The sequence below is a fragment of the Austrofundulus limnaeus genome, unplaced genomic scaffold (assembly GCF_001266775.1).
Source record: "Austrofundulus limnaeus strain Quisiro unplaced genomic scaffold, Austrofundulus_limnaeus-1.0 Scaffold39, whole genome shotgun sequence".
Taxonomy (NCBI): Eukaryota; Metazoa; Chordata; class Actinopteri; order Cyprinodontiformes; family Rivulidae; genus Austrofundulus; species Austrofundulus limnaeus.
Window position 1 is genome coordinate 1802601 of NW_013952441.1, and position 24720 is coordinate 1827320.

Below are 24720 nucleotides of genomic sequence, written 5' to 3' on the forward strand. Positions count from 1 at the left end.
ACACACACACACACACACACACACACACACACACACATCCTTGTATTTGCATCAAACTGAAGACTTTGTACTGACTTCCATTCATTTTTGTAACTGTATTCATGCCTAACCCAGACATTTTCCCTAAAACTAACCATTACTAGTCTAATACTAACCCTGACCTGAACCAAACCTTAGTTCACACCATACCTCTAAACCTAACTAGTAAAGCACAGCAGAGCAGCAAACAAAGKGAGGACACTGAAGAGGTCCTCACTTTACATCAAAGACCTCACTTTGATAGTAACTATGTTGCAAATGTTCCTCACTCTGTGGTCAAAACARGTACACACGTCCTTTTGGGCCCTTGGCTTGCGTGAGAAATTTTTAATGTTGCATCAAATTCATTTTATGCTAAAATAAATAAAAATTCCCTTGTAATAAAACATCCACGGTTTATTTTAAAACAACATAAATGTACTGGGAAATGAATCGCTCAGCGTTCCATCCTCCTAAAAATAAATAAAGTAAATTAAAATGTCATGCCTTCGACATTTCCTTGATTGCGATGATTGAAATGTTGTTGCGAGTTTCCACTCAGTGTGCTGATAAGATTTTCCATTTGTGCCTCTGCTCTGCTTTCGTCCAACCCTCRGGCCCTCCGAGCCTGGCCGAGCTCACTTCCTGCCCTCTTTTGAACACGTTTCTGTTCCCTTTTTTTTAAGCAGCTATATTTAATTCTTGGAATGGCAGGCTTCACTTCCGGAAATCTTCACATTGTTTGCCTGATGTTGTCTTGCAGAACCTAGTGAACCTGCTTGCTCGCCTTGCCAACGATAACATCGGATACGTGGACTGGACTCCTTATATTCCCACAGTGAGTTGTTAGCAGGATTACGTGGATATGCAAGCCTGTTAAATGTGTTTTATTGTGGGGCCACTGGACTGCGTCTGTGCACTGAAACTCGTTTGTTTTGGTGGTGTGTGTGTGTGCAGATCTTCACCAGAATCCTACGGAGTTTGAATCTTCCTGTCGGTGTCTGTCAGATGGTGGCACCTAGGTATCTCACCAACTCCTTTGACATCGGATACCTGGTTTTATGGATCACAGCACTCCTGGTACACACTGTTTAAAAGAAAAAAACATGCAGTATAGGTATTATTTATATTCCATTGCAGCTTCTTGATAGTTAATGTCTGTCCCTGCAGGGTGGACCAGGAAACCCCGCACAAAAAGAGCTGACCTGTCTGTTCAGCAGCATCGCCTCCTTCTACCACCCCTCCAATCACGGCCGCTGGCAGGTCATTCCTTCAATTCCTGTTGTTCAGAACTGGATTAAATTTATTAAATAGTTTTGCAGTCAAGACCAAGACCAGAGTGTCTCAAGACTGAGACAAGGCAGAGACTTTTAGGAGCTGGGTCACATCAAGACCAAGACAGAGGGAGGGCGAGACTGAGTCAAAACCATGACAAGACAAGTACAAATGCAGTTGAGTCTGAGACTAGTCAGAGACCATCAAAAAGTGACTGGTCTCGAGTACCACAGCACTGGTATCTGGTTACTTTTGAAATGATGCTCTGTCCAAGTCCAAGTCGTCAGTGTTTAGCACATTGTCAGCCATGTCATCCATCATAAAGCACAGAGAATGTGTTGAATGTGTGTTTACAGTCCCGACTGATGCGTCTGCTTCAGCGACTCCCAGCAAGTGTTGTGCGTCGCGTGCACCGAGAGCGTTACGCTGCACCCAGCTGGATCACGACGGTCCCCGAGGGTCAAAGGTTGACTGATGCTGACCTGCAGGAGTTCACCCACAGCCTCACTGGAGCTGCCCTGCTGGCTATATTYAGGTACTGCCCGGCTACAGTCAAGCTGCCTGACAGACAACTATGAACTACTTGTTGAACATTTTAAAAGGGACATATGCAAAATCCACATTTTTTTAGACTTTAAATACATTTTGTTGTGTAYTTGGAGTCTCTAGGAGTACAGAAAAGTTTAATTTAGTCTCTTCCAGTGCTGAGAAGATATTTTTATATTCTGTTCTGTTCATTTTCAGTCCATTCATTTTTCTTTATTCAATATTTATTTTTTGAACAATAATGTCATGGTATTTGTTGCAGTACTGATAAAATATGGGCATAACTTTGGAAAATATGCAGCTCTGCATGTTTGTTGTCTTCAATCCCCACTCACCCTGGGTCAGACTCTTTCTCCAACATGGAGTGACAAGTCTTCCATTGTTGACATCTTTTAAATAGCTACAAACGTAGTGGAGTGAACAGTAATCATCAGGAGTGATACCTGGAGGGGGGCAGGGTTTGAAGTGCCTCATTTGCATTTAAAGTCATCCCGGACGAGCCCCCAATTTGTTACGTTCCCACTGGCTGTCTAGAAGTTGGGGGAYGCATCAAATTAAAGAAACCGGGCAATGAAGTAACATAACTCAGGAGGATCAAAATAAAGAATGATTTATTAAAGAAAAATAAGATAACGTGTAATGGAAGAAATAACCTGAAAGGAAAAATGGGAGACTTATTAATAATTTGAATATTGGGAGTGAAATTGAAAGAGGGGCTTGTGGAGTTACAATAAGGAGGAATTCAGACCAAGACATTGCAGTTCTACTTTAAATAGACTAAAACTGAAAAATTTTAATACGAAAAGGAAGGATTTAAAAGCATACGTCTCCTTAAAACATCAAATACATTTACAGCTGCATGGAGTATAACACACTCCACTGGAGTATAAAGAAGCACTNACTCAGGAGGATCAAATAAAGAATGATTTATTTAAAAAATAAGATAACCTGTAATAGAAGAAATAACCTGAAAGGAAAAATGGGAGACTTATTAATAATTTGAATATAGGGAGTGAAATTGAAAGAGGGGCTTGTGGAGTTACAATGAGGAGGAATTCAGACCAAGGCATTGCAGTTCTACTTTATATAGACTAAAACTGAAAAATTTTAATACGAAAAGGAAGGATTTAAAAGCATATGTCTCCTTAAAACATCAAATACATTTACAGCTGCATGGAGTATAACACACTCCACTGGAGTATAAAGAAGCACTTCAGCCAATAAATCTCTACCCCAAAACAAAATATCAACAGATTTAGATAACTACTTGTAGGCTGACATTTAAAAACTATRGTTGAACTTAAGTGGTAAGCTGACAAAATATATTTGTTTGTGTTCAAATACAATTGTCACTGTTGGTGGTCTCTGTCGACATTTAGGGATCCAAATGTGTCCAGATTTCTTGCATTTTTTAGCCAGAACTCAGGTTTACAAATTAAATTTCAACCAGTTCTCCCTTATTAGTATGGCATCTTCTTTAAATTTCACTAAATAATCACTGTAGGTTGTTTTTAATGGTAGCTCAGRTGCTCTTGCTTGAAATCTCCAAATCTTTAACTCCATAGCCAAATAAAAATGACCAGAACTCAGACAGTTTTACTGTTATTGAGCTGAAATCGGTGTGATAGTTGATGAGAGTCATCCCCAGCACACATACACAGTTCTTATAYGTACATGTCTCATCTGTACAGTAGTTCATTGAGCTGTAAACAACCAATGAACACACACAGTTGTGTGTCTCATTAGTGAGTCATTGCAAACACGTTTCAGACAWAACAAGCTTAATCTGGACAAAGACAGGTCGTCTCTGATTATACGTCCCTGCATGTTTGTTTTCATTGCTGCACTGTACGCACTATCATCTGCCCTCTCCTGGTGGTTTGCAGTAAAAATGGCAGCACAGACGCAGCCTACGCTCTACAGAACCTGGCTCTCCTGGCACCTGAGCTCGTCATACCCCCCGTCCTCGAAAAGTAAGACTCACACATGCAGTATTTAAGCTCCCGGCTCAAATTTGACTGAAGAGTGACTTTTAAATCAAGCTGCACCAGTCAGACCCTAAATCATAAACTATCTGATTATATTTTCATTTGCATAATCAGGACCTACGCAGCAATGGAGACCCTGACAGAGCCACACACCCTCACCGCCACCCTCAGCTGCATGATCGGCATGGCCCGCAGCCTGGTCTCCCCTAACAACCGCTACCCAGAGGGCCGCACACACGTTCTTCCACTGCTTATGGGCTCTCTCCCAGGGGTGGACCCCAACGACTTCAGCAAGTGCATGGTGAGTGATGAACGTGCTGATCGGTAATGAAGAAAAATGATTAGACAAGCAGACAATGCAGCTTGTGCTGATTGAATTCCCTTCCTGTATACTCAGGTCTGTCCTAYTAATTATTCCCGAAAGTGGAGTGAATATCTCAGTCTGAAGAACTCGTAATTAACGTGGCCGCTCGAATAGTAAAACGGATCGGTTCTCTCATCTGCCATGCTCATTTTCTCCACGCCGTATTAATCTTTGCACTGGAATAAATGAAAACGTTTGGGAAAAAAAAAAAGAAAAAAGACCTGCCACATTATTTAACTCGGGCCGTGATCATGTCAGATGATGTTAATTGATCTGCTGTGCCTCTCTGTCCAGATAACGTTCCAGTTCATCACCACCTTCACCACTCTTGTCCCTTTAGTGGATTGTTCAGCCGCTCCATCCCGACACGTGGATCTCACTGAGGTACACACACAACAGAGATGGAGTGTCTTTACTTTGGAAAAGTGGAGGTAAAATACACCATCTATTCATTTTCTGAGCTGCTTCTCCTTTCTGGGTCTTTAGCAGTCACTGTGCAAGAGGCAGGTACACCCTGGACAGGCCACAGAGACAAATGAAACAAACAAGCATWCATTCTCTCACTTACAYCTAGATACAGTCGCTACCAATTAACCAAATGTGTGTGTTTTTGGTCAGTGGGAGGAAACTGGAGTAGAAACAAATTGTACTAATAAAGAACATTGACCAAATATTTAAAYGCAAGGTACAGTATATACATCACAAAAGCAACACATAGAAGTGTAATTGTAAGTGTAATTATGTATTTTCCAGGCARTTCAAATATACCACAATCAAGAAAACCATGTTACCTTAAKTTATTATGAAAAGGCTGTATATATCAAAAATCTATTTATTTTTGCATCATAGCCTAGCTAAACTCTTKGAAAAGGGCTTCTGTCTCCYTAAGAACCTCCTACTGTTTCTGACACTCCCACTTCAGCACATCTTTGCAACACTGCAATGCCATTTAAAACCTTTCGTAGGACAATTATGTGTTGTAAGAAAAAAGCAACATTATATAATATCAGTTTTGGAAAATGGCARCACTGGATACAGTTTAACCTCACTTAAATGATCCCACGTCGGACCCAAAAAAAAAAAAATACATTTTCTGAAGAACCGGAGCGAATACAGAGGCTCTTACATGATGTTTCAGCTTGATAATATATCTCCCAGWCATCCTCTCATACATACTGTACATGTCAATGTTAATCATTGCTGATGACTGAGCTCCAGGGAGGAGTTTTGGGTAAATAGGTGGAGCTTTGTACCAGCAARTGTTTAGGCAGCTCCATGTGGCTGGAGATTCAAAAGCATGCACTAATGAGTCAAAGCAACACTCTGCTGATGTTTTTGRTCACATTATAAGATTATATAAAGCTCCAAAAAGTCAATGTCCTTTAGTTTTGTTTTGGTTCATGTGAAGACATTTTTCTAAACCTTTTTATTTCTGTCAATTTTGCATTGAGCACTTCTTTACATAAAGTTTTACTGGCATTTGTTAATGACAGCAGGAACAGTGAGCTCACGGACCTTGAGGAATCTGTGTATGAATGCCGTATTTTTATTCACATCGTTAAAATGTGTTTTCTTTAGACTTGTGAAACAAAATTTAGAAGTTTCAAATGAGCTTCTTATATTTGCAAAATTACACAGCGAGGCCTGAAAAACATCCATCACTGATTTATTTTATTTTATTTAAATGAGCCAATGTGACAGTTTTACATAATACATGGATTTGTTTCCCTCTTTCTGATAAGATGAGAGAACTGACACTGCTTTTATGTTTTTTACGGCAAATATGCAGATGTCAGCTCAGTTTAGCATAAAGAACAGAAGCCGTTTTTTGTTTATGTTTTCAGTTCTGTGACCCCGCAGCACAATCTGTCTGCCTGAATCTTTAAATGTCTCTAATTAGCTGCTTATTTTTTGTTGTTTTCATCAATTTGAGCAAAGATCAAACTGTTAAAATACCTTGTTAACTTTCCTGGACCTTCCTTGTTGGTTTGAGGAAACAGGACAGTAGTTTTAACCCTCTTCTAGTGTTTGTGATAAGCTAGCTATCTCCATATTTAAAAGACAGATAATAGTCTGGTCATTTTATAGGTTCCTTCTAAGAAGTTTTAATAGTTAGGACCTTATCAGTTGCAGAGTCTACCTCGAGGCCTGCTCCTAACTTAGCCTGCAAGACTTCTGCCCTTTTCCTCTCCGACTAATAAGGTACTGCTAAATATTGGACAAAATATCTTTTCAAATTAGGCCTGACTATAACGTTAAAAGAGGAATCCATTGGAGACCTCTCTTTTGCACAGAAACATATCTCAATGACCTCTTTATCTTCATTACACACAGTTAATGCTTATAAATGAGTTACACTGGAATGCAGTTGAAATGAAAATCAAGAGCGCTATCTCTTGGCTTGCTTCCATTAAGTGTATTTCCTAAAATGTCAAAGCATTTCCTCTGTAATTCAGGCAGAAATCAGCCAAAGCACAGAGGTATAATACAAACACATCACCTTTCGTTTTTCCCCCCGCAGATCGAAAAAGATCTCTGCTTTGCCTCAGCTGGGTTTGAAGACTTCGTTCTGCAGTTCCTGGACAGGTAGAGATAAATTAGTGAGTCAGACTGTCACTGTGTGAAGCTCCGTTGTCAGCGTCTGAATACGAATGCGTCTTTCTGTTTGAAATGCACTACACTCTCTGCCTCTGGAGTGAAAAAGAGACCCTTTTTTTAATCATACCGTTGTTGACATTTTCTTGGCTGACAAGTGTTTTAAGTGTGCGTTTTGTGCACTTCTGTGTGTCCTTGTGTTGCTCGTGCAGGTGTTTTGCTCTGATAGACAGTAGTACGCTGGAGCAGACGAGAGATGAGATGGAGACGGAYACTCAGACTCATCTGGAGAGCCTGGTGGAGCTGGGGCTGTCCTCCACTGTTAGTACTATCTTAACGCAGAGCTCCACTGAAATATACAAGGTACTGCATGAATACTCGTGTACATGTTGATCTTACAGGTTAAAAACCTTCATTGTACTTTGACCTGGTCTTTGTCAACTTCTAATTTAGGTCACAGTTATTTAGGTCCAATTTTGTTTCTGTTCCCTGCTCCATCACACCCAGGGGCATCGCCAAGGGGGGAGCCACTTATAAAAAATGGTGGAATTTATAATTCACAATTTTGTTGAATTACCTTTATATGACATATTACATAACAGTATAAATAACCTAACTAATATTCTTAAATTACCTGAATCAAACCACTGAATYACCATTTTAAAGTCTGGGCAGAATGGGCAGAGTTGAAGCAAATCAAAGGGGGTGTGGCCAAACTCCTGTCAATCACTCATGCCCGTGAACATGAATGAMTTATCCAGACCTTATTTGGCWGTTCTGTCACAAATAATTTGACATAGTTCCAAAAACGTCATAGAAAACGGAATGGRTTGAAAAATATGACCCAAACCAGAATATTAAAATATCCATGCAGCTCCAGGAGAAACTAAATTATCTAAATAAATAAACTAATAAATAAAATAAATAAATAAACTAAAYAAACCAAACTCCTAGTGAATCTAAGTACACAACAAATGCATTTTACAGCTAGAAAACATGTCTGCTTTAACAGTAATTTTCTTATATTTCAAACTTTTTTTTACAAATGTTAGGCAGCCTTTAGCCCTGTAAGCCCATTTATACCAGCCATCTGTGAATAACATGTTTGCTGAATCAGCACTGAGGACATGGAGAGCCCCTGTGTGTGATTTCTATCATCTGACAAACATTTTACACGCTCACATTGTTAAACCCTTATGTTTTGTTTTTGTCAGGTGTTCTGACAGTCAAAAAGCTCAGCTTGTACAAATGAACCCCATCATCTGACCTCTTCTTTAAATGTCGCCCCTGCGTCAGGTTGCGTTGCAGAAGCTCTACACATTTGCCACCTCCAGCGTTTTCGAGACRTGCGTGTCGGGCAGAATGGTGGCCGACATGTGCAGAGCTGCAGTTAAGGTACTGTCGTCTTTAACTTTGAGTTTTTAAACGCCGTAAAGTTCATTTTGAACTAATGTTTCGTGTGTCGAATGATATCATAATAAAGAACTTTAATAGGATTTTCCTGTTAGTCTTATAAACTGCATGCTGTTTGCAGCTGGAGCATGCAAATACAGTATGTACTTTGTGTGTTTGCAGTGTCATCCTGCCGAGTCTCTGCGTCTGTTCGTCCCTCACTGCTGCAGCATCATCTCCCACATCACTGGCCGTCAGTACCACACAGTGCATACGTACAGCTCATTATGTAGACGTGTGACGATGCTAACATGAAGACGCTTCGAGGCCTCGTGACGAGCTATAGGAACTATAGGAGCTATAGGTTTCTTTCTGTTTAGCAGCATCGTAGTTCCTTCTYTGATGAAGTGGTAATTAGTTTCAGCTTGGATCTTAATTAACTATCAGCCACAACATTAAAGCCACATGTCTAATATTGTTAAAGTATCATTTGTGCTCTAAGCTGTTGGAGGGAACATATGCGACCTCCTGAGTAGTCCTGCCATGACGTGAACCAGCTGAAGATCCTCCTTTTATGGGTAGTGGGGTGTGGAATGTGTCCACGTTCTGGTGCATCGAGCAGATGTTCCATCAGGCTGAGATTTGAAAGAGTCTGGTTGCTGTGGCAACTCTTGATCACCCTCTTCTTCTTTGTGTATTTTGTGTGYCACTCGTACAATCCTGAAGGATTCTTCTTAAAATCTTTGCAACAGTTGTTCTGCAGAAACATTAGTGCAGATAGTCATTAGGTGCATAAAAAGGCTAAATGTAAATGAAATGAATGTCAAATGATAGAAGTGTCCTAAATCTGATAAGACACCAAGTTTCATCAAAAACAGCTCAGGGAAATAATAAATACGTCTTTATTTGTGTTTGTGTGAAGATGAGGAGCTGCTGAACGAAGATGAGTTGGACAAAGAGCTGCTGTGGAATCTCCAGCTCCTCTCCGAGGTAAGACGACAAACTACCCGTAAAAAGCTCACCTTTTCCTTATTTTCAATTGTGTCGTTTTTTTTTTTAAAAAGCTGTGTTTCTTCTCGAAGTGACCAAAAACATTTGTTTGGCACAAGTTTCCAAATTACCACAGCAGCCGTTTGCATACTTTTGTTTCTCCAAAGTGCGAGCAAAAATGTGTGGAACAGACTTGTTTTCCTTTTATTATAGAGGAGGCAATAGGAAAAAAAAACTACACCCAAATGATATTTCTTTTCAGCGTGCACACTTCACCGCCATAAATACCAGAGAGCTTTGTCGTTAACCAGAACATATTGACACTCTTTCACTTTTGGTTTATTAATCCTGGGAGCTTAACGCGAGGTGGGCCGAGCCAGACGCTGTGATTTACTGAGGATCCTCAATATTTAAGGCACAACTCTCTAAAGAATGGCATGTACACACGTGTTTTTTTTTTTTTTTTTGTGTGTGTGTGTGTGTGTGTGTGTGTGTGTTTAGGTAACCCGTGTGGATGGCGAACAGCTGCTGAAATACCAAGAGGAGCTGGAGCGAATCCTGTGTGTGTGTGTGCGGCTGCGCTGTAAGCAGGCGTACACGCTTGCCTGCAGTCTACTGGAGCACACACTCCGCTCGCTCTCCCTCATCTATCCCACTGAGTACCGCAGCACCTCGGGAAGCTTTCAYACCGACCTGCCTATTCGGGTAAAAACACAAATACAGTATGTACACAAATACTAAAATCAGCTGCAACATCACCAAAACCAACCCCCAATATGAACAACAAATCAATATTTTTGCTTCTATTACAGATTTTTTTAAAAGCTGAAATTACATGAAAAGATTAAAAGAGTAAAAATAGCTTGAGGGCCAGTCAAATATAAATCAAGTTATCGAAAATGTTACTGAATTTGTTTTTATCCAACAGAAATCAAAGAAAACCAGGAGTTAAAGAAAACATTCAAAGTGTTTGACTCTTCTGAAGTTATCCGTATCAGTCAGGTTACATAATGTATTTTCAACRGTTCAGGCAGGAGCATGTTGCTATGTCTGCAGTTCAGCAAGTGGGGGCCATTAATCTATGTCAGTGTTGTTCAAAAAGTTGTTTTCATTCGCTTGGATTTACTGAGTAATTGATAAGATATGAAGGCAGCATGAACTCTGATTATTCAGCAGCATTATAATGAACTTTAAATCAATGTGGAAAAATGAAAAAAAAAATGAAAAAGATGCAAAAGACCAAGCCAAGTGAATCTGTTGTGGCAAATCCTTTGATTGCAGCAAATTGGAAAAGGTTGTTCCTAAATTTAATTTTCAGTTTTAAGCACAAGCAACAGACTGGATTGTTTCTAATGTGGGAGAATCTGGCATTAAAAGTGCTGTATGTGATATTCACAATCACTTTATGAAACGTCAGAACAACACGATTTCACATTAAAACTGAAGAATTACATTTTCTGTGAAAGTGCTGACTGGCTTTACAGATATTAGCAGAAAAAGCAAAAATTCACTTTAAAAGAAACAAAAGGTTAGATAAACACTAGCTACAAATGCAAAACTTTAAAAGACAAAGTTTCAAAATGCTAACTCAAAACCTAAAAGACCAAAACACTAGCAAAATATTACATTTTTTTGCTAAAACCTAAAACTAGCAAAGAGAAAACGAAAATGTAAAGATAACAACATGCTAGCTAAAAGATAAAAGTAGCAAAATAGTAGCTAGAAGCAAAATGTGGTAAAAGGATAGCTAAAAGGTAAAATTTACAAAATGCTAGCCAAAAAGCCAAAAGGGATTCCCTCACAGCTAAAACAAGCAAATTAAATAGCCAAATATAGCTACATGGTAGGGAAAAGTGGCAAAATGCCAACTAAAATCAGCAAAAGGTTGGCTAAAAGCTAAAGTGGCAAAAAGTAAAGGCTAGCTAAAATTTTAAACAAATGAAATGATAACTAAAAGTATCAAAAGGCATGTTAGAAGCTGCAAGTAGCAAAGCATTGGCTAAAAACTAAATATAGCAAAAGGCTAGGTAAATATAGCCGGGCTAAAAACATCAAAGACTATTTTAAAAACTAAAAGCAGAATAATAGCTAAAAACTAAAAGTAAAATTAGACAAAAAAATGTACAAGTACTCTGATGCAGATTTTAACAAAAAAAAAGTTTTTTGAAGGAACTGAAAGAGATTATATTTCCATGAGGAAAAAAAAAAAATCTAAAACAGCACAAAGTACGCAAAAGCTGCTAGTTTGCAAAAATGTGTGAAAAAATAAAAATAGAATACAAATTYAGTCTTCACACAATTAAAAATCTAATCTAAATGGGTATCTGCATCATTCTGGAGCAGATGTGCAGCTCAGTTCTCTACGTTGCTGATTTTACTCTCAGTTTGTGGCTTCAACTCCAGATGACCCCCCCCCCCACACACACACACACACACACACGTCTTTTTATAATCATGTGCACTAACTTACAGAGTTAGATCAGCCAAAACAAAACATACCCAGGGGAGAGAGGATCATATAAAAGTGAATACTTCATTTAAAATGTACCTTAGTGCAGATTATGGTAGCAGATATGGATCATTTGAATTTTAAAATATTGTTTACTAATTTGCTGTTTAGTTTGCAGTATTTTCTGCTGTTTGCTGAGTCATCTTCTAATCCCTTGTTTATGCCTTTAAAATATGTAAATATCAGCAGACGACACAGGTCTGTGGTTTTTAAAGCTGACTGGTTGAGCTGGTTCTCCTGCCAGCTTTTCCAGTGGAAAAAGCGGCAGCAATTCCACAGCTTTCTGGGTCTCCTCCTGCAGGACTGGGGCCGAGCCGGAGATGTGGCGGCGCTGGGTGTGCGTTGGCACGTGCCCAGCCGGGAGGAGGAGAACTTTGTTTTCCAGCTGCTGTCCCGCCTCCTGCGTCCAGAGCTGCAGCGGATCAAACGGCACGCCTCTGGAGACRAGCCAGTGACCAGGTGTGCCGTCGTTTGTCTCCGCTTTTAGGCACCTCAGACGTAATCGGGCACACGCACAAGCAAAACAAACAAAACCATGGGCGTCCATTACTGATAAATGAGACTTGTCCACACCAAAAAAAAAAAAAGCTGTACATCTGTTTGAATTTATAAGTGTTGAAAAGGTAGTTTAGCTTTGCCTAGTGGCACATAAACACAGTGCTGAGGAATTAGAGTGATGTGGCATCTCATTCGCAGGGAGGARTTATGGCAGAGCCTTGCCATCGTGCGGCATTGCCTTCTTGGAGCTGGAAGCATGCTGCCCCCTTTAGATGGAGCACACGTTCCTGACCTGTGAGGTTGCCGCCGATACTAACATGAAAACACACATTTTGAGTCAGGCTCGTCACACGTTGCCTTCTCACGTTTCGCTTCTTCTCAGGGTGCCGTCCATGGTGAATCTGGGGGAGATCAAACTGTATGTTGGCGTTGATTTCGGTAAGCAAACAGCCGTGTAGCAAACACACACACACACACACACACACACACACACACACACACATTATGGTCAGTTTTTAGGAGATAAGGCAGCTCATCCTGCATTCCACATCCATACGAGACGTCTGTGTGTCTCCTCCCCTCCAGATGATTCACGGGAGAACTACAGAGAGTCCATCTGCCAAACGATGAGACTGCTGCTTCGTGAGTAACACTCCAACTCTTCAAGTGCCTGTGACATTTTTGAAATATGGAAGCATTTTTGGGAAGATAACATTGATAACTTTTTGCAAAGTTTTGCGATGCTGAGATGAACAGCTGTTGAGATATTTGCATGTGAAGTAACAGGAAGGGATGTCCGAATGTGAACAGAGATTTACTACAATAGCTGACGAGAAGAATCTTTAGATCATTTTGAGTCACAATCAGAGTCTGAGTTCAAATAATGTTGTTTCAATAAACAAAGACCAGGAATCAAAAAGAAAAAGTAAGTAGGTCCTCTGGATCGGTTCTTCTTTAGTGAAACGTTTCATCTCTCCTCCAAGAGACTTCCTCATGAGTTTCAGGTGAACTCAGCCTTAAAAGCACCGCCTCCACATGGACAAACAGGTTAGTCACATGCAAAAGAGGGCCATCGCTTAAGACCAGGTAGTTTTTTATCTTAAAGAGTTCCCCTTTCATGTCACTTTCTGTTTCATTTCAGCTGAGCCAAGTTTAAAAAAATATACCAGTTATGCAACAAAATGGTTCAAATAATGTACTATGCCAAGTTTCTTAAATGTAAAGATGTTTTCTTTGACTTTTTGTACGTGAAGGATAYGCATGTCACAGGCACTTTAACGTCTCACTCTTTAAAAAATGGCTGCCGTGCACAGGTTATCCCCCTTTTTTTCCTAATCCAGATCACGTCCTGGAGCAGTCAGAGGATGATACAAAGTCGCTCTTTATGATCATTAAGGTGCTCAACCCCCTCACTATGATTCTGTTCGAAATACCTAATCCAATATATCAGTTCTGCAGGGCCTCAGAGTGCCGTTTTGTTTGTGTGACTGCAGATTATCAGTGACCTCATGTTTTTCCGTGGCATTCACAAGACGGAGTTTGACTCACGCTGGAAAAGCTTCACTCTTGTCAAGAAGTCCATGGAAAACAGGGTGAGTCTGAAGCTGCAGCTTACTGCTGTCACGTTCAATAAGCACGGGAACAGGGTGACATAAAACTCTCGTCTTTCGCTTTTACAGCTTCATGGGAAAAAGCAGCACATCAGAGCACTTCTCATCGACCGGGTCCTGCTCCAGCACGAGGTTCGTTTGACGACGCCACGGCGTTACGCAGGGTCACCGCCTAACATGCCCGTGACGGGGAAAAGATCATCTGAATTTGACGGTGTTGAAAATGGTGGTTTTTTTTTTTTTTCTGTGTGAGCAGATGAGAAAGCTGGTGGTTGAGGGCAGTGAATACAAAGTGGTTCATCAGGAGCTGCTCTGTGATCTGCTGCTACTTTCTACCAGCACGTACAGCCAGGTGATGAAAAAGAAAAAAAAAGAAATCAGAACATCATCTGGTTTCCATTTTAACATGAATGGTGCGATGAAATGGAAGCTAACTGTGCGAATTCACGTATTCATCTGTGATTCTTGGTGCATGTGCTCTTTCAGGTACGTAGCCGGGCACAGAGTGTGCTGATGACGGCGATGGGAACCTATAGCTTCTCTTACAGAGACATGGTTCCCCGCATCGTTCAGCTGTTGTCACCGCAAAACATCACAGGCACACAGCAGCAGTTCAAGGTATTGTGCACACCTGTTCAACATTCAATTGCTCATAGGCATGAAATTACAGAGATTCAAGGCTGATTTGACCACAGTTTTGAGTATAATTACACAAGCCTGGCATTAAAATTGGTCCTGAGTGATTACAGGTTTTCCACGGGTCCTTGAAATCCTTGAAAGTTAGTGAATTGGTAAAAATGATTTCAAGGCCCTGGAAAGTTTGTGAAAACAGCCAAAAATTACACTTGTCCTTGAAAGTCCTTGAATGTTTTTTTTAATTCTCTATTCACACGACAGAGTTTCATCATCTGTAAAAAATATATATATATATATTTACATATATACAGTATATATATATATATATATATATATATATATATATATATATATAAAATAATAAAATAAAATAAAAACTTAGATTTGTTGCGGTGGATAACTCAGGATTACGGTAAACTGACATGGCTTTCAACAAATAGAGCAATTGTCATAGTTTTAACCAATCAGAGCAGCGTAGGGCGGGTCTTTCTTTCTGAGCCCACTCAGCCCAGGTGAGAGCACCACAGCTCCTCCTGTCCTCACCGAGCRTCTGGACATGTTCACATCCCCTCCTCCCAAACTGAGCTGCCAAACCTCCAGGACATAATTACTTGTCCATTTATTGTAGATATGAATGTAGGGTAAACATTTAATCCACTTTCGTTCATTGATTCTGATTCAACAATTTTTATGTTGTTCAGTTTTTCATTGAACTTACATGATATTAAACCTGTTTCTTGGTAACATTCTGTGGTAGCAGTAGGTAATTGCCGTTGCGCTTGGTTCTTGAATTTGAGGAAATTGGTACTGGAAAGTCCATGAAAGGTCCTTGAATTTGATGTTGACCAAGGTGTGGGAACCTTGGATTAGTTCTTAGCAGTGGTGAGCACAGCTAACAAAAAAGTTAGCTTCTTTAACCACAAATCCACTAAACAAGAACCTTAGCTCCGCTAACGCTAATCCGCTAAATGGGTAAAAAACAAAAACAAACAAACAAACAAACAAACAAACAAACAAACAAACAAAAATGCTAAGACACCTGCTACAACACAGGGGCATTGAGGGGGTGGGGTGGGTGTTAGTCAAACAACAAATAGCAAATACTTTCTCTACTATAAGAAAAACGTGATCAGAAGTGGAGTCTGAATAAATTTGCAGAAAACCAGCTGATTCTCTTCTAAACCGTTTTATTCAAAAATCTGAAGTCCAAAAAGGCTCAAAGCCATCCAGCCTGCTGGGCCTGTGAGTTTAGGCCTTGGGCCTTATCAGAACAATAACAACCCCTCTCAGCAGCCACAGCTGCTTCTCAGGCGGCTTTAAAGAAATAATGATGCATGATGCTGAATCACCTCAGTAAAGTCACATGAAAACCTGACTTCCTGGTCACACCCTTGTGGGTGGTACCTTTTTCATCAGACAGAAAATAAAACAAATGTTTATGTTACAATGGACACACTGATTGAGACTTATGTTTCTCTGTTCAAAGTGTACAAAATGTAAAATACAAGACTGTAATTCAGTTAATAATACACACAATTCCTGTTACTTCCTATATTATATGTAGTCATTGTATTTGCCATTTAAATATTGTTGAATGTTTATTTCTTTTTGACACTTTTAGTCTGAAGTTTAGCTGCTAAAGATGTTAAATGCTACACACAGGTGCCTGACCTGCTTTTAGTGGACTTAACATTAGCGGAACCTAATTTAGTGGAAGCTAATTAGTCTGCTAATGGTTTCCAAAGAAAGCTAATTCGCTGAATGAGAAGCTAGTTCTCACGAACAAACAAAGTTTGTTCATACGAGCTTGAAGGAGCGATTCATTTTAATCCAGGGAATAAGATTGTGGAACAGCGTGGAAGATGAGGTTAAAAATGCCAGATCCTTGTATATATTGAAGTGAATGATAAAAACTAGTATTCTGAAGAAATATGGAGAATTATAAGTGAATTCAAGCTAATTGTTGTTTGAGTTAGTGTCTTAAATTTTGCTTTTAATTCATTTTTTTAAGTGTTTGAAGTTGTTTTGATTTTTGTTGTATTTTACTTTTCTTTTGAACACATTTTGGGTATAAAAAAGGGACAGATATTATAAGATTTATTCTTCTTTTGCTGCTTTTCATTTTATTTGATTTTATTTTAATTGCATGATTTTTGAACTTTGTTAATATGTTTTACAAATTAAATGAATAAAGAACTACTACTACTACTACTACTACTACTACTACTACTACTACTACTACTACTACTACTAGTTCTGCTATTAGCAGATGAGCAGAACTGTGATCACCACTTGTTCTTAGTTGCAACAAACAGGTCAGCTCATGCTTCTGTAAAATCATATTTAACCATCTAAACTAAATACTCAGACAAGAAGAAACAGTTTTATATTCACCTCACTTGTGGAGTTGTTTACAAAGACTTCAATACTCAATTACAGTCACAGGGGAATAGAAAGTCCACTGCAGACTATCCTTTGAACAGATGAGACCAAAGTAGAGATGAGAGAGGTACTCATAATGCTCAGCACCATGTTTAGAGAAAACCAAAGAGCATATCTGCACAAACACTTTAAAGCAAAAGCACAGAGGTGGAGGGGTGATGATTTGGGCTCATGAAATCATCTGTAAATCGGTCCGAAGGATAAAGTCAGGATAATGACACAAGGTTAGCAGGAGGGTTAGTTCTTGTGTATTTTTCTTCTGCAGGGCGCTCTGTACTGTCTCCTGGGTGAACACGGTGGATTTTGCCCAGCCACCACGAGAGACTGGGACTGTGTCGGGGAAGTCTGGCCCGCGTTGGTTCGCTGTGGTCTGTCGTACTCAACGACCCTGGCGAAGCCGTCCATCGGTCGACTGTTTGATGACATCATCGACAGGATTCATCGCCAGCAYGACACCACTGGGATCTTCTTGACTGTGAGCCACATATTCACGAACACAAGAAACGACTCTCGCGTGAGGCTTTGTTGGTAACTTTTGTTTCCATTTGTCCATTTTCAACCCTAGGTGTCRGAGCGGTGTGTCGAGGTAGCCAATCAAATCACACTATCGGAAAATCCTTGTTTGGAGACACCATCCATAGAGGAAACACAGGAGGGAATTCAGCGGCAGCGAATCAGAAATGTGGTTGCTGCACGGTAGGACAAAAAAAAACAACAGTCTTAAAATGATCCAAAAATGATTTTTTTGTTGTTTCATATTTTTGTTATGACTGGTAATAAGTGTACTGACCAGAGCTTGTTTTTCTTTTTATGCAGGAAATATGAGAAGCTTGTGAATGACCTGTTGGACTGCCTTGAAGACAAAGACTTGTATGTTCTCCACCTGGAAGCTTTATACATTCAGTCATCATGTAGAAGTTTTTCAGTGTTGTATAAAGTACCACAAAGTGATACTTGAGTATCTTATCATAAAATTACTTTAGTAAAAGTTAACGTCTCCTCTAAGAATATTACCTGAGTAAAAGTCTTAAAGTATCTGATTTATTTTTTACTTAAGTATCAAAAGTAAATTTCTGACAAAAAATGTACTTAAGTATTAAAAGTAAAAGTATTGAGTAAAAATGAAAGGTTAGATTTTCCAAATACATTTTTTAAATGCATGCAGCTGTGATGGATTGTGTACAAACTAATATGTGTCAGAATGGTATATATTTATACTTCTCATCCAACCACATTCAAAAGCACAGTTTATCGAGATAGAATTTTTTTTTAACAATAATGAGCTGGAATGAAATAGGAGTAATGACTTTCTACTTCTTACCTTTTTTAAACAWGTAGGGAGTAGAAAGTACAGATAATTGTGTAAAAATGTAGAGTAGAATTAAAAAATAGACTGAAAAAAATTACGCAAGTAAAGTACAAAAAGCCAAATTTTCTACTTAAGTACAGTAATCAACTATTTATACTTAGTTACTTTACAACCCTGACRTTTTTATAAGTAAATGGTGCAGTTCTTAAAGTTCTAGTAGGATTTTGCTGCTCTTACAAGATCAGTTGAGTGGATTTTTAATATAGAAACGTAAAAAGAAGCGACACGGGCTTACAGTTTAATATAAAGGGACTTATCTTGGTTTCTGTTGTTGTCTCAGACCCTGGAAGTTTGARCACATGGCCACAGATTTGTTGGCTCTCCTCCTGAGAGACGATCACCCTCTTCCTCCTGATGCTGTCCTCTACTTCACRCAGAGCCTTGTTCACGACTCCATCAGCATCCGCAAGGTCTGCTTCTAACTGGGGGTGGGGGAGGTTGGCTATTTGGTGGTGTTTGGCGGGGGGAGKTTGTGAGAACTAAWCACTCAGAATGTATCTGCTTTTCCCTGAAGTAATAAAAAAGAAACAGTGTTGTTTTTTTTTAGATGCACCATGGTGTCCAAAGCACAAAACTCCGGTGCTTTTATAATGGAAATGTTGAGCAGTTGTCTGCAGTTTGTCCTAAAAGCTCAGACTAAACAGAAGTGGCTTGATGTTGTTGATCAAATCAAAAACAAGAAGGGAGCTGGCTAATCTTAGCATCTTTTGTTTCCTGGTGTCGTCCTCTAACAGCTGTTGATCATACTTCAGTGCAGCCAATCAAATTTTGCATGARGCACTAAAATCAGCATTTTATCCGCGGCGCGGCAGATGGTTGAAGCGAGCCGGATAGAAGCTGCTGCACCACACGCTTTCGAACGACGACTCACACGAGCTTTCATGCAGAACGTTTCTGCTTATGTAACGTGCAGACAGGGAAATGTACTTCTTCTCCTGGACTGTGGCTTGTTAAACAAGCAATCAAATGAAACTTCACTCTGCTAATGGGAGTGTGAGGACGAGACGAGCTAAGAGTAGATAATTAATTGCCAATTGCCTGCTGCAACACATTAAACAGCAAACAACAAATGTCAGCCGAGTTCAGTAAGTTTACCCTTCACAGTCTCGGCTAACAAACCCACTGTCAGTCTGTGACGTCCACTCAACCCAGCGAGGGTTTAGCCTTTTTTTTAAGTTGTTTGTTTATTGTCTGTAAAATGAACATTTATTTAAAATGTTGCTAATGATATTTTAAACTACAAAAGTTGCTTATTCTGTTGATAAAAGAGTGTAAAGCTGAGGCTTGAATATTAACTGAAGCGCTAAAATCTGCAAAACAGTAGCTAAAAGCTAAAATTAGCAGAACTGTTCCTAAAAACTAAATGAAAAACAGTCACTAAATTAAAAAACATGCAAACAAAACAGTAGCTAAACACAAAATTAGTAAAATTGTAGCTAAAGCTAAAATTACCCCAAAATTAGCTAAATTTCAACTTAACAAAACAATAGCTAAAAGCTAGAACGAGCAAAATCATAGCTAAAAGCTAAAATAAATCAAACTGAAACAAAATCATTAGAAATACTCAACAGTAGCTAAAAGCAAATTGTTGCTAAATATTAAAATAACAAAATAGTTGCTAAATGCTAATATTACCAAAATAGTAGCTTGGCACTTAAAAAAAGTAAAACCAGAGATAAAAGCTGAAACTAGAAAATAAAATATAATTTTTAGATGAACAAAWTTCTACAAGGGAGGCTTTAATGTCCAGTGAAGCAGTCCCTTTTTGCATTTAGGAGAATGAGCAAATTCAAAAAAAGTTATAATACAAAATATTATAAACATTTACAACAATGGCGTTTAAATTTCAACTAAAACAGAAGGTTTTCAGCAGAGCAAGGAGACTGCAAGTTGAAAGTTTTTTTTTCCCTTCAACAGTATTTATGATTAAAATTAGACACGATAGAAAAAAAAGGCCAACTTGCTGCCCTGTTATCTGGTTCTGAAAACTACAACCGAAAACTTGATGCTTTGTTGCTGAAGGGACTTTTCCTCCGTCTCTWCTCTCTCAGACTGTGTAAATCTTTGGTTTCCTCCTGGTGGGCAGCTGAAAGAACTACTTTTCTCAATCAGATTTAAAAAAAACAGAAGCTGTCATGGCACCAAAGCATACAGAACCAGGATCAACACAGGGAGGCCCAGAAAGGAACCAGGAAGTCGGACATGGCTTGTAAAATGCACACTGCTCCACTGATTTCAGGAGTAACAAACGAGAGGTTATTTATAGACAGAGGTTGATGAACAGAAGTGGGTGCAGCTGGGACTGAAAAACAGGGAGCAGGTGAAGACGGACGTGGAAGGCTGACAGCAAGAAGCAGAAATTGATTGACGGCACAGAGGAAGACAAAAATAYCTTATTGAGTCAAGCAAAGAAGCAGAACTTAAACACAAGCATCCCAAAATACAGAAAATAAAAGATGATAAAAAAGGAGAAATAAACCTGATCATAAAAAAGTAACCACAGTCACTATATTTACCCACTCTACTGTAGAAAAGGCTTTTATTGTTTAAATCATGTTTTTGTTATTTTCYTCCCTGCAGTACCCCCTCCTCTTATCTGCTGCTGAAATACTAAACAGTTTAATCATTTATTGAGTTTGGCCAAGCTGCCCACTTGGCATGTGTTGTGTTAACGTTTGTATTGGTGAAGTGAAAAAAATAAAATAACTGAAGGGGTGTCCCAGGTTGCTCAGGAACAATATAACACAAAGTATCTCACTTTGGTGGTGGCTTTGGGGCCTTTCAGCTTCAGTAAAAAACATAAAAGACAGAGAAGAAAAATGTTAAAAGTCCCAAAAGATAATATGTTCTCTTTAATTTTACACTTTTTATTGAACCTCGAGGAGCCGCAGTGACTCCATCTGTTCAGTGTGGAAATAAAAACTGTGCTCTCTTTGGTTTAAGATGACAAACTCGTGACCCGTTGTCTTTACTGAATGTTTCTCTCTGTTAGGTTGCGATCTCAGCAGTGGCTGGTGTCCTGAAGCAGCTGAAGAGGCCGAGAAACAAGGTGGCCGTGAAGCCGTCGGACATCAGTGAGTTTACACTGGGGACGTACGCAATTAAACAAAAATCGATTCATAATCGGTTAGAACTGCTTAAAATGTGGATCGATTCATAAAAATGAATGAATTGATTTCATTGTTGATGTATAACAGTAAGTTAAGTCTTTAAGACAAAATCAGTTAGATCTTTTTATGTAATTTATTTTGAAGTTATATTCTGTTATTAAGACAGCAAACAGTTACAGTTTGATACAAAGACAAAAATGCTGATTTAAAACAAAAAAGAAACTTTTTTGGTTCTAAAACGCCCACAATTCATTTTGTTGGAATTGGAATTGCGAACTTAAAATCGACAATTGCATCAGAGCTCGAGCGAATCGTAAAACATTACATTTGGTTCTTGTTTGATTTTGTGCAACCAACTGAATTTTAGAGTCACTCCAAAATAACTAATTCTCCTAATTTTACAGAGATGGATTTAACATTTTTGCGTGACAGTGAGATTCATTCACAACACTTACGTTTCAGCGCTACGCATCAGCCTGATCTCACAATACTGCACGTGCATAACAATTAATTGTATCCTGATAGCAGTTTTTGGGTACTTGCTGATACCGACCGAGTACTTACTGAGTGAGAACTTAAACGTTACACAATGACACATTTGTTTTATTTAGAAAAAGATGGCTSTCCTTCTTTATAGGCCTACAGCCCCTCTGATAGGATCTAATTAAAAATGCAGCATGATGTATACTGTTGCAACGTTTTAAAATAGATAAAAATAATACATTTTCTTTCAACTTGTCATAAAAATGACAAACTTTTCACTATTCTGGTATTGATACATCACTAATAACCAAGTTTGGCCTAAGCAGCTGTAAGAATATTTCGTGTTCGTTAACTGAAATCGTGACGAAACCACATGAATGTTAAATAGATTAAAATGTGAAGGGAATAGAACCATACAACCCCAGATCTGGTGCTGAGCGAAGCTTTTATTGCTTACGGCTGAAGCAAGCAAGCAGCGCTGTCCGAAACCGTAAGTTCCGGTTCATCTTCAGTGCCTGGTGCACCCACTACAGGCCTACGGCTGAATCGCAGGCACTCGTGCAGAAAATGTCTTTCCTAATGAATTTATAACGGTTTACCTATGTGTTGTCATGATGTTTTGGGCATGTAACTAAACCTATTTTAATCAAGACATCATAATAGTCAAACAATAGATTATAAAAGTCAAGCCTTAAAAAGGAAACTAAGACGAGTGGTGTGGTGCTTCAAATCCGTTTCTAACTGACTAATAAAATCCTTCACAGCCATAATAACATCATGCCACCATCATACCAGCAACATACCAGTTTTTTAGCCATTAAATACATTTTGTTGTGAACTTGGAGTATCWAGGAAAGCAGTTTCTACAGGTGCTGCATAGATATCTTTTTGTTTGGGTCCTAATTTTCAATCTGTTCTGTTTTCTTTACATTCTATGATGCTTTATGAACTATTACATCACAGTATTTSCGATGGAACATCTAAATAAGSTCWGGACTCACCAACTACAATTTGGTGGTTTTCATTCTCCTCTGGCTCCAACATGTAAGGCTGGACGGACAAGTCTTCTGTTGTTCATCTTTTAATTCATTTGTAAATAAAACATTTATATAGTCGTAAACCCCTATAACAATGAAGCGCCTCATTTGGATTTAAAGAGACAGCCTCAAAACGAGTTGATCTGAGACACACTTAAAAAATGGGTGAAAAAGGGGCTTGTGGAGTTAAAATCAGGAATTCAGACCAAAGCATTGCAGCTCCACTTTATACAGACCCCACCTGAATGATTTAAATATGAAAAAAAGTGGTTTAAAAGCAAGATGTGTCTCCTTTAAAGATGAATGGGTGACATGCATTCCTTCAAGGAGTTTTGGGCCTTTAATTTAAACAAACAGATTGYAACGCAGAGACCAATCTTGAGTTTGTTCATTACTTTCTCTCTATAAATATTTAAAGTAAGAGTCGGCCTTAACCGTGCAGCAGCTTTTCTTTACATTTTACTGTCTGTCTGCAGGTGGAGTCCCGGATCCAGAGGGGATTTGTTTCGGGGATCACGAGGGGAATCGCTGGCTGCAGTACGACAGCAGCAACCTCCCTCTGAGTCGGGAGCAGTGGGACTCTTTGCAGTATGTGGAGAAGACTCACTGGGGCTACCACTCATGGCCCAGGTGAAGACCGAACACCTAATTGTTGCAGYGGCCGATTTGGCAACTCTTAACGCTGACGAACCACTCGGTCGGAAAGGAGCTAAATATCTGATTGACTTAAGTGCCTGTTTGATTTGAGGCTCGTCTTTGTAGCTTTGCAGCCGTGTTTGTGTCCGACTGACCCGCTGAAGACTGATCTGGGTTTCCGGATAGCTAGTGAGTGGGAGGAAAGRTGGGGTGGGGTTAGAACTGACTTCCTGTCACAGCTCAGCCCAGATAAGGCTGAATGAACGACTTACTGCCTGCCCTAAATAGAAGAGTTGATGTATAAGCAGAGGGCCGGCTGTCTCGGTATGCGTGCTGAGTAACTGACTTTATAATCATCCATTTATCCTCACTGCTTATTTGAAGACACACTGTGTGTGTCTGTCCCGGGGTTCTTCTCTCTCTCTCTTTGTGTTGTTATCTATAAATCACAGCAGCCTCTGCTTTGTCCGCCGCTTCCTTTCAGAGAAATGATGATCTATGCAGCTTCTGAAAAGACTCAAGATGACCTGCCATACAAGGAGATGAGTGAGGTGCGTTCTGCACCGTGCACACACACACACACACACACACAGACACAAACACACACAGAGCTCATCACTCCAGTTGTGAACTTGTGTGTCAATCAGGGAGAGAAGATCATCTTTGAGTACTTCTCGGACCTGGACTTCGTTGACCAGCTGGTGGAGTTTCTGTCTCTGGAGGAGAGGAAAGGCAAGGACAGCTTCAGCCCCCGACGCTTCTGCCTCTTCAAGGTGGAGTTGTAACTCTCATCCCGTGACAGTGTGACAACAGTTTTTTACAAAGAGGTGACGCGGCACGCCATCTCTGAAAAGCTGCAATTACTGTCCTCATCCACTGTGATTTATTCCTCTCTGCCGGAGCAGCGGTTTACTCGAATGAAACAAATGGCTCTGATCCCCCCCTCCCCCCCCCTCCCCATTGCCTTCTAAAAAATGTATTTGCTCCTTCCTGGATGATTAAACCGCCTGCGCTTGATTGACAGGGGCTGTTTCGTAACTATGACGACGCGTTCCTGCCCATACTGTGGCCTCATCTGGAGCGGCTCGGGAGTGACCCCCATGAGAGCTCGCAACGCTGCGTGTGTGAGATTACTGCAGGACTGATCAGAGGCAGCAAACACTGGGGCTTCAGCAAGGTGCCACACACACACACACACACACACACACACACACACACACAC

General features: G+C 39.7%; 1 protein-coding gene across 1 annotated transcript in view; it reads left to right on the top strand.

Moving 5' to 3' along the window:
- LOC106516614 (proteasome activator complex subunit 4B) overlaps positions 1–24720 on the top strand; it is a gene marked incomplete in the record, with an annotated part of 47863 nt that overhangs the window by 11209 nt on the left and 11934 nt on the right. The window contains 31 exon segments of the mRNA XM_014007058.1: positions 782–856; positions 976–1098; positions 1189–1281; positions 1650–1828; positions 3726–3812; positions 3942–4128; positions 4486–4575; positions 6713–6777; positions 6999–7149; positions 8083–8181; positions 8362–8431; positions 9101–9168; positions 9670–9873; positions 11979–12136; positions 12374–12469; positions 12558–12613; positions 12761–12817; positions 13516–13571; positions 13669–13767; positions 13855–13917; positions 14042–14137; positions 14272–14403; positions 17129–17338; positions 17429–17559; positions 17680–17733; positions 18513–18642; positions 21225–21306; positions 23339–23492; positions 23983–24049; positions 24146–24271; positions 24523–24675. Of these exon segments, the coding sequence (XP_013862512.1) occupies positions 782–856; positions 976–1098; positions 1189–1281; positions 1650–1828; positions 3726–3812; positions 3942–4128; positions 4486–4575; positions 6713–6777; positions 6999–7149; positions 8083–8181; positions 8362–8431; positions 9101–9168; positions 9670–9873; positions 11979–12136; positions 12374–12469; positions 12558–12613; positions 12761–12817; positions 13516–13571; positions 13669–13767; positions 13855–13917; positions 14042–14137; positions 14272–14403; positions 17129–17338; positions 17429–17559; positions 17680–17733; positions 18513–18642; positions 21225–21306; positions 23339–23492; positions 23983–24049; positions 24146–24271; positions 24523–24675 (3411 nt within the window).